The sequence below is a fragment of the Limanda limanda genome, chromosome 22, assembly GCF_963576545.1.
Source record: "Limanda limanda chromosome 22, fLimLim1.1, whole genome shotgun sequence".
NCBI lineage: Eukaryota > Metazoa > Chordata > Actinopteri > Pleuronectiformes > Pleuronectidae > Limanda > Limanda limanda.
The window spans coordinates 13,809,491-13,818,902 of record NC_083657.1 but is presented as its reverse complement, the minus strand read 5'-3'; the positions used below and the strand labels follow the sequence as shown (position 1 = coordinate 13,818,902).

The 9,412-nt window shown below is 39.7% G+C and overlaps 2 protein-coding genes across 2 annotated transcripts; one reads left to right on the top strand and one right to left on the bottom strand.

The window, feature by feature from the left end:
* Positions 1 to 2,463: 2,463 nt before the first annotated feature.
* LOC133028850 (uncharacterized) lies at positions 2,464 to 4,273 on the top strand. The gene is made up of 5 exons (XM_061095878.1): positions 2,464 to 2,515; positions 2,871 to 3,224; positions 3,778 to 3,891; positions 3,972 to 4,006; positions 4,130 to 4,273. The coding sequence occupies exons 1-5, from the start codon at positions 2,464 to 2,466 to the stop codon at positions 4,271 to 4,273; spliced, it is 699 nt and encodes a 232-aa protein (XP_060951861.1).
* A 1,516-nt stretch (positions 4,274 to 5,789) lies between these two features.
* On the bottom strand, positions 5,790 to 7,146 carry LOC133028849 (uncharacterized). The gene is made up of 5 exons (XM_061095877.1): positions 7,089 to 7,146; positions 6,291 to 6,980; positions 6,108 to 6,209; positions 5,999 to 6,033; positions 5,790 to 5,909 (listed from the first exon to the last, which is right to left on the bottom strand). The coding sequence occupies exons 1-5, from the start codon at positions 7,144 to 7,146 to the stop codon at positions 5,790 to 5,792; spliced, it is 1,005 nt and encodes a 334-aa protein (XP_060951860.1).
* Between the last annotated feature and the right edge of the window lie 2,266 nt (positions 7,147 to 9,412).

Sequence of the window (9,412 nt, the reverse complement as noted above, 5' to 3'; positions counted from 1 at the left end):
TTTTTTTAAGTACAGCTTTTATTTCGGTTGCTGTAATGCTTCAAACTGAGCTGAATAACAAAGCTTTTATTTTGAAAAGTTGACTGAAGCTTGTGAAATAGCCGACATGTACAGTGTGACAAAATAACCAGGAAAGTAAATAATTCAAACTTATGAATCAATCACACATGTGACAGTAATACAGCAAATTCACATTACTATTGACTGTAAAATTGGTGCAAAAGACTGAATCTGCTTGATCATGGATGCACAACAGCTTCATTGCATCACAAGCGAACAGCTCACTCCAAACATGCATGTTTAGAACAGGCCCTGCACTAGTGTACGATATGTGCACATGAAAGGCCAAAGAGAATTCTACGTAGGTGGATAATTCAACTTTCTGTCACAAGGTGTAAGAGGCAACAAGAGAAACGTTCTCAGACCCTCTCGTTTGTTTGTGTCTCTGCGGTTTGAAACAGGATGTCCCCAGATCAGTAGCTTGAGGTTGGTTTGTTCACTGCACCGCGAGGGAGGGTTAACAATCTGTAATCCATTTAAAGGCAAATTCCACCAACTTTACAAACTAATCAAACGTCAGTTTTTCTGCGTCATGTGCATGCAGAATGTCTTCTCCACCCTGATGATGTCACCTGGGTCTTCTCATGTTTGGTTTCTCGAGTGGGGTTTGAAGAAGTGATCAGCTCACATTGGTTGCTGTGAAGCAGCGTGGCGTCACGTGGCTGAAACAGAGAACAGGGACGACCAACTGAGGAGCCTCATGCACGATGCTGCTTGAAGCATCTACTTGTGATGTGACTTCATGTGAGGAAGAAATATGTTTATGAAGTCAGAATTAAACAGTTTATTTTCTCTTCTCAAGGAGATGATGCCTTCACCAATCAGTTGTTGTCACAGATGGAAATAAATAAATGAAAAATGTCAAACTTCTGTGGGGGGTTTTCTTGCTCAACCACTTTGACAGATTGTAATAAATCTGAAAATTTTACCCCTCACCTCACCCTCCCCTTCCAAACATGAATGAGAACCTGTGGATGCTTCTGTTCTAAAAACTCAAACAGTGTTTAGTTTGTCCAGTCTGGGCTACCGTAAAAACATGGTAGCCTCCGTAGAGAGGACCTAATTCTGATAGTATTCAAAGTATTTGAATATAAAGGACCCATTCTAGGACAAATAAATTAACTAATAGAACAATTTAGATGAAACACACGAGTGAAAACAAAACGTAAAAATTAGGTTGCAGCTGATTGGCTGTTAAGAGGGTCAGTCTGCGTGACACTTTAAACATTTGTCAGGACCTTGGCAGGAAGTGAATCATTCCACTCCACCAAGTTGTGATTTACTTTAATTTGCGCCAATCCAATAAATGTGAAATATCTCCAGATGATGACTGGACAAAGGCCAACGGTCATGTATAGAATCATATGTGTAGTGTTCATATATAAATAGTTTATGATGTCATATGATGAGTGACATCATCAAGAAGTCTTAGATGGAAAAATCATTTATGACCATATGGTAGGAATGTTGTCATCATGATGTCACAATGAAGCCAGAAAATGACGTCATATTTTGTGCTGTAATGTTTTAACTTTTGCAACCAGTATCAGTTGAGTCACATATATATATATTCTGAATCTTTTTTTTCATTACGGACTATTTGACTGATTCTCATAAAAAAAAGAAGTTTTTCTCACAATATAACAACTTTATTTTCATAAAGTTAAGACTTTTTACTCTGCACAATTTAAATGAAAGTTACTCTTTAACTGACATCACCATGAAAACTGTTTGGCAAACCTTCTTAAAAAGTGCAGGGATGAGGAAAGCAGATAATATATAATAAAATCCTGTGTAACATGCGTGTGTGAAGGATGCCGTGGCGAGACCCGCGTCTGAACCAGTAAACGTTGTGTTCTCCATCACAAGGTAGACAGGTGCATCGTCTCAAAGGTCTTGGGAAATGAATGTGATGGGAAAATGTATCATATGATGTCAAATGATAAGTGACATCATCAAGAAGTTGTGGTAACGTTTTTACATTTTTGCAACCAGTAACAGTTAAGTCATATATATATATATATTCTGAATCCTATTTTTCATTACGGTATATTTGACTGATTCTCGTAAAATAAAGATGTTTTTCTAACAATATAACAACTTTATTTTCATTAAGTTAAGACTTTTTCTCTCCTAAAATCTCACCTTGACTCTCGACCATTTAAATGCAAGTAACTCTTAAACTGACATCACCATAAAAAAACTGTTTGGCAAATGGAAACCTTCTTAAAAAGTGCAGGCATAAGGAAAGCGGATAATAAATAATAAAATCCTGTGTAACATGCATCAAATACATGATGACAGTCCTGTGTATTGTCAGCCTCTTCCCCGCCTCTTTACACTGAGACCACTTGTCTTTGAAACACAGATCAGTGACGAACATTACAGCAGTGCTGTCGCACCATGCGCACGACAATGAACTTCACCCTCCTGTCAGCTATACTCTGTATACTCGGTAAGTGCATCTATTTGTTCTCAATATATCAACTGCCAACCCTAATGATTTTTAATGGTTTAGATCTATTTTGTTGACTTAGATTAATTCGCCTTCATCCACTTTGTTATTAGGCCTTTTTTTTTACTCTTTTGCAGTATCTGTCGGACCTAGTGTTTAAACAAAACAGCGGTTAGCCTAAGACTGATAGACACTCCACAAACTAAATAATGCTATGAAGCCATCTTGACTTTTAAGGCGTATCATACTCCTTTCTCCCCCGATGCATAAGGTGACAATTAATACTTCTGACATCATCCGTCTAGAGAAAATACTTAAAACAAATGGAAAAATTTCAGAATCTTGTTTGTTTCAGGTTGGATCTCTGTCTCACGTTGTGAATTTCACATTATGGAGGTCCAGACCGGTGAAGAGGTCACGCTGCTGTGTACCAACTACGCCAGTTCCCCCTCTCACATATCATGGTTCAGACTGGAGAACGGATCCAACACCAGCCTCATCTCCTCCATGCTCTCCCATGACGCAGTTGCATTGTACTTCGATGGGTTTGAAAGAGAAAAGTTCAACATGACGTCCAACGTCAGTAACGTCTTTCTCCAAATCAAACAAGTGGATTTATCTGACTCTGGACTCTATATATGTGGCTATAGGGTGGGCACCAACAGAAAATTCCCAGCAGTTTACAGTGCAACGTATTTAAAGGTTAAAGGTAAGATCGCTGCAGAGTTTTGTCTGTGTTTTGTTATAGGGGAAATGGATTTTATGCCGTCTTGAAATAAGAGCTGGTCTGAACTAAACTACTACTAAGTTCTTGCAAAAGAAGCCAAAGAATCTCGATCGCCACCCAGTGGCTGGCTGCCATATAGGTCGTAAACTTTGATTCCTCCGTGTTAGTGGATGGACATGGAGCAAATTGAAAAGTTAAAATACACATCAAATTATATTTTCCTGTTTGTTTTATACAACATTAGTAGTTGATAAGAAAATCATTACATGTTTAGATCTAAAAAAACTTAATCACTGCTGAAGACTTTGTGATGGTGATAACATTTGTCTGCACAATCGGTTTTGGAGACGGGACCAAGCTGGAGTTTGATGGTGAGTCATACGTGATGAATAGTGATCATTACTCCTCAGGTTCAAGTGTTTTGTTATTTGTTATCTGATGCTATAAAAACGAGGTGAAACGTAGAAGTGGAGCCGCGTCATCCATCTTTATAAAGTCTTTGGTCTCAACGCTCAAAAATGTATCTTTCTTGTAGAAAAGTCTGATGAACAAGCAAATCTCACCATAGAGATCCTCATGGATGGTCTGATTATCGTCCTCATTATAATCATCATCGCTCTGGTTCTTAAAATCTGGAAACTTCATACAGGTATTTATGTGTTTTTATTCCAACTTTGCCAAAACAAAGCTCCCTGACTCCTGACCAGATGTGTTGTTTCTGTCATTTAGCACATAAAGACGCACAGGATCCACAAGACAGTAAGGTAATCAAACTTGAACCATAGATTAACATTGATCCAAGTCTTTCAGTCATCAAGTAATGGTTTCATGTAATGCCACACAGAGAGCTCAGGGTGATATAAGTCATTGAATACTTCCATTTACAGAATGTGGGCTCTGATGACCTGAACTATGCAGGACTGAGTTTCCTTCCAAGAGCGGAGCGGAGCAGAAGGCCGGCTAGAGAGAGAGAGCCGGAGCCTAATGTTGTCTACGCCACCACCATGCACTCAAGAAACCACCGGAACTGAAGCTCAGAGAGGAACTGAGGCGTTGTCGTCAGTCTGCTTTTGGGCTTTTGTGCTGTTTGTGGATGGGAGCAGTTGCCATCACTGTGACAAGATGTTGTGAAAAATAATTGTGATATCTGTGCCACAATTTTAAATCTTACTTAAACTCAAGTCTTTCTCTTCTCATTGTACATGTGTATCTTTGTGCAAAAGTAAAACGATAAAAGGTTGAAAAAAGTATTGATGACTATCAAGAGTTTTGTTTTAGTCACGACCTCCGGGGGGATGTCTGGAGAAGGGGGACCGGTCTTTGTGCAGTGTTTGCCTTTCATACATGAACAAAACAGCAGGAGATTTTCCGCTCATATTGTAAATCAAGCAGTATTGTTGTAATCATAATCCACCACCACTATCTAATATCAGGGTCCTCCTTTACGATCATGATCCATCACCAAGATCAGATGCCACCATGATACACATTTTAAATTAAATTAAATGAAATTTTGATAGCACCAAATCATAATATATATTATCTCAAGGCGCTTTACATAAAAGGTCAATCCATCGTCCTGATCCTCCACCACTGTCAGGATACACCATCCCAATCCACAGGTCAACTTATACTGAGATCCAGGTGGAAGTCTGCAGTCTGGAGGAACATCACTTGTTTGACAGGAAGCCACAGAGAGGTCAAGGGTTAGGGTCAAAGGTTTGTCTGACTGACTAGTTCACTGCTCCGTCAATATTGCTGCAATTTGCTTCAGCCCCTCCACCACCCCAGCATCCACCTGTAGGCTCCCATGGTGATTATAAGTGTTTGTTCATCACTTCCATCATATCTATGTCATCATATCTGGGGGAGTGATTAACTCGGAGCCTATAGACCTCAAACAATGACCTGTTCTACTGCTGCAATAAACATTTGAACGCAAGTTGTGTGACAGAACTTCATTTAATCCCCTGCGTGTCTAAGACATTACTCATCTGCCACAACTACAGGAAGACTGGCCTTCGACTCGATGCACCATAACCACAAACAACAATGCCTTGGTGTTTCCATGCAGTGACATCAATGGCCCCACCACAGCAGCGTTCTTATTCAGTGACCATAGGTTAGTAGCTTGGTACACATGATGATAGTAAGTCACACAAACCTTACTAAAACAATATGAGGTTGTGTTAACATTTCTGCCCATGAGTAAATTACAAAAAACTGCTTGTATGTGACATGTGGTCACCATGTTTCCAACAGATAGCTGTGGTCTGTGAATAATGAAAGCTCTGCTTCATGAGAAAGCTCACGCTTCAGCAGGATGCACGTCGTCCACTGTTACCTGCACTACTTTGAATGCACATACACAGTAGAAATGAGTCATGCACACACAAATAAATTAAACTTGTTTTATTTAGAAGATATCAAGCTGAAGCTTCACATGTTGCACCGGACGTAAAAATCTACTTTGCAGGACTGTTCTGATGTCAGTAAAGACATAATGTGGTGATTAAACACAGAGACCATCACAGAAGGTGTCCAGCTCTACTGCCTCACACTCAAGTACACACATTCACTCCAGGTATCATCCCTTCGTCCTCTGGATCTGTTCATCTGTATCTCCCTGCGAGCAATGTAGCAGGGGTCGTCTTCATTCTGCTCATCCTGTGCGTGAGAAACAGTCAGTCATGTTGTTGGCCATGACAGACAATGTGCACAAGTGTTTGAACAGTAACACAACAGCTCATCTTTACCTTTGCATTTATTTTGGAGGATGGAGCATGGGGTTCTGAAAAGACAGAAAGAGTTTTTAATGTCATATAATGATCACTGGGACCATGAGGTACAGATAGTAGCATTTACCTGTAACCCTCATCATGCATATTGAGAAAGCCAGTAAAACACTCAGCAGGGTGGTGAATGCTGAAGTCACACTCAAGGAAACCACAAGCCAGTCCACCTCATCTGCAGAGAGCCAGAGGACAGGAGACGTCACACACTTTCAACCTAAGGAGTAATGATCACTATTCATCACGTGAGACTCACCATCAAACTCAAGCTTGGTCCCGTCTCCAAACACAATGTGTCCACATGCAGCGACAGCACAGTAGTAGGTCCCAGCATGAGAACGGTTCAGTCTCTCCATTGACAAGTTGTAGACACAGGTGTGTGATTTTGTGTCGGGTTTCCTCTCACACTGATGGTTCCTGTCTCCGTGGGTGTAAATGAGTCCTGGCTGAGGTTCTTCAGAGTTCTTGAACCAGTAAACACTGTGTTCTCCATCACAGGTCCCAGTGTGAACTGTACAGCTGAGAGTCACAGAGCCTCCTGGCTGGATGCTCTCAGACTGATGCACCAGAGCCTGGATGTTAGACACTGAACCTTTCACACTGACAGTGACGCCCTCCGTAAACTCAAACACATATCTTGTATCTTTTAAACAGTAGTAAGTTGCTGAGTCTGACAGGTGCAGATCTGAGATATTTAGTTGACTCGCATTACCAATAGTTTTCACAGTGAAGCATGGATTGTCCATGAATTCATTCGGTAACCAAAGATTTTTTAAAATTCTGTACGTCTTTGAGATAATTCGAGGTTTCTGTCCTAGTGTGTGTTTGTACCAATAAATTCTATTGTCACCCCCCTCATAGAAACACTGCAAATTCAAGTTGTCTCCAACATCAGCTGATATAAATCCACTGACTTGAGGAGACAAGATAAAATGATGCATCTGAACTGAAGAGAAAAAGGAGAAAAGTAAAGTAACAGTTAATGTTATGTGACAGAAATGAAATCGTAATCATCATCAGGACTGAGTGAATATTTAAAAAACACACAACTCACCCATTTTCCCCCAGAAGAAACATGTCAGGTAGAGAACGAACTTCGGAGATGTCTTCATGTTGAAATCGTCGTGTTGAATGACAAACAGTCCGACACTTTCTCCTCTCTACAGAGTTAAGACTTGTGTTGATTGGCCAGCAGTGCAAACACTGATCACATGATCACTGTCACCTCTGATATGAATCTTTTTTCTTTGAGTAGTTAGATTACATAATACTACTACTACTACTACTACAATTGTATTACAATTTTTCATACAGTACCTTTCGAAGCACAGTTTCAAGGTGATTTACCAGTTAAAAGTGAAGCATTGAGGGGAAACAATAGAAAATATATAAAATAAAGCATAAGAGCACAAAAATAAGGACACAAATGTTACAGATTAGAAAGAATTGTGAAAAAAATATATAGTCTTCCATGAATAAATAACAAACAGCAGGTAAGATCGGACAGAGATTAATATATATTAATGAAAGTTAGAGGTGAATTCAGACCCAATGTGGAATGGTTATTAGTGCCGTGGACCTCAGGTTTCAACAGGGACCACATGGTATCAAAAAGTCTGAAGTCATCTATAAAATCACAAAATAATTTCTAAAATCTACTACTACTCTACAATTTAGGCAATGAAGAGAAGTGATGAAAACATCCTGGATCAGCCCCTTTTGTCCAGATCTGCACCTCAATTGAATGAGTTGTTTCTTGGCCCATGTCCTGTCCTTCTCCCAAGCAGCCAACCAGCCAAGACAGGGGTGAAAACATAACCTCCTTAGCGGAGGTAACAATTCTAACATAAGAGTAACAGCAACACTGCTTGATCAGAGCATTGGTGATTTAGTTTTCTGTCAACTTCTGTTCATTTCATTGCTGTTCACTTGAAGTAGTCTGCTGGGGTGTAGTGAGGACACTGCAGAGACTTCCTGTTTGAAAGTGCTCAGTCAAAGAGAGCAGACGGTCTTTTGACCACACGGAGGCTTAATACAGATCCTCAAATATCAGGTAGGAAATTGTCAAACAACTTGGGGTTAAGTTCAAGAAGTATATTCTATATTTAGTGGGAGGGGTTAAATATGGCAACTGACAACATCAAATCAATTCGTCTGATTTAAAATCTTAAATTAGTTTTGCAAAGAGAAAATTTACATTCAGCATGTATGGAAGTGTAAGATATTCAGCTCTACTCCTTTAAACTGGTGTAGACGCATTCACTCCCGTCACCGTCTGTTTGTCTTCTTGCTCTGCTGAACCTGTGCTCCATTAAAATTAAGTTTATTAAAATCTGAATGTATGATGCTGCCATTCCAAAAAGTTTTAGAGAACAAATAGAATGGCACTTTAAAGAGCGCACACTGGCACCAAGGCCCAACTGTAAGAAAGTATAAAATCTTTGTGCAGATAAACCAGGTAGGATGGTTTTGAGGAGGACTCACTAATTACAAGGAATACATCTGAAGTATCATTTGGGCATTAACACAGGACAATAAAACATTCCATTGCAAACAGGCAGGTTTACTATGGACACGACAGTATTAGTATAAAAAGCCCACAGGTGCAACAACATCATTTCTGGTTTCCTGCTCTGCACACTTTCACTGCTTTATGCCTGAGTACACACATTCAGACTTTCTGTTGTCCCTCTGTTGACCTGTTGGGGAAGTTAATATTCAAAGCAACATAATGGAGGTCGTCTGCATCTTGGTAACCCTGGGTCCAAAACACACATAGAGACGAATTAGGATATTGGTCTGAACAGTAAAAGGAAGTTTGAATGTCCATTAATGGATCATTGAGATAAGTGTCACCTCTGGATTTGTATGTTTATACATATATGTATGCTCATGACCAGACTTTATATACAGTCTAATGTCATAATGTGTATAAGCCTGTAACAAATTACCCCGCCCCTTTAGCACATAACATATTGGTTGGTACACACGATGATAGTACGTCACACAAACCTGACTAAAGCAATGTGAGGTCGTTTTACAGTTCTGGCCACAAGTAAATTATAAAAAAAACTGCTTGTATGTGACATGTGGTCAGCATGTTTCCAACAGATAGCTGTGGTCTGTGAATAATGAAAGCTCGGCTAAAATGAGAAAGCTCAGGCTTCAGCAGGATGCACGTCGTCCACTTTTACCTGCATTACTTTGAATGCACAGACACAGTAGAAATGAGTCATGCACACACAAATAAAATTGAACTTGTTTTATTTAGATATTAACTAAGATAAAAATCTACTTTGCAGGACTGTTCTGATGTCAGTAAAGACATAATGTGGTGATTTAACACAGAGACAAAAAACAGAAGGTGTCCAGCTCTAC

Bases quoted from the DNA above. Each gene is read 5' to 3' on its own strand.
- LOC133028850 (XM_061095878.1), top strand. From the start codon at position 2,464: ATGCGCACGACAATGAACTTCACCCTCCTGTCAGCTATACTCTGTATA. The intron at 3,225-3,777 runs GTAAGATCGCTG...TCTTTCTTGTAG, and splicing joins AACGTATTTAAAGGTTAAAG to AAAAGTCTGATGAACAAGCA. The intron at 3,892-3,971 runs GTATTTATGTGT...TCTGTCATTTAG, and splicing joins AATCTGGAAACTTCATACAG to CACATAAAGACGCACAGGAT.
- LOC133028849 (XM_061095877.1), bottom strand. From the start codon at position 7,146: ATGAAGACATCTCCGAAGTTCGTTCTCTACCTGACATGTTTCTTCTGG. The intron at 6,210-6,290 runs GTGAGTCTCACG...GGCTCTCTGCAG, and splicing joins GACCAAGCTTGAGTTTGATG to ATGAGGTGGACTGGCTTGTG. The intron at 5,910-5,998 runs GTAAAGATGAGC...TCTCACGCACAG, and splicing joins CCTCCAAAATAAATGCAAAG to GATGAGCAGAATGAAGACGA.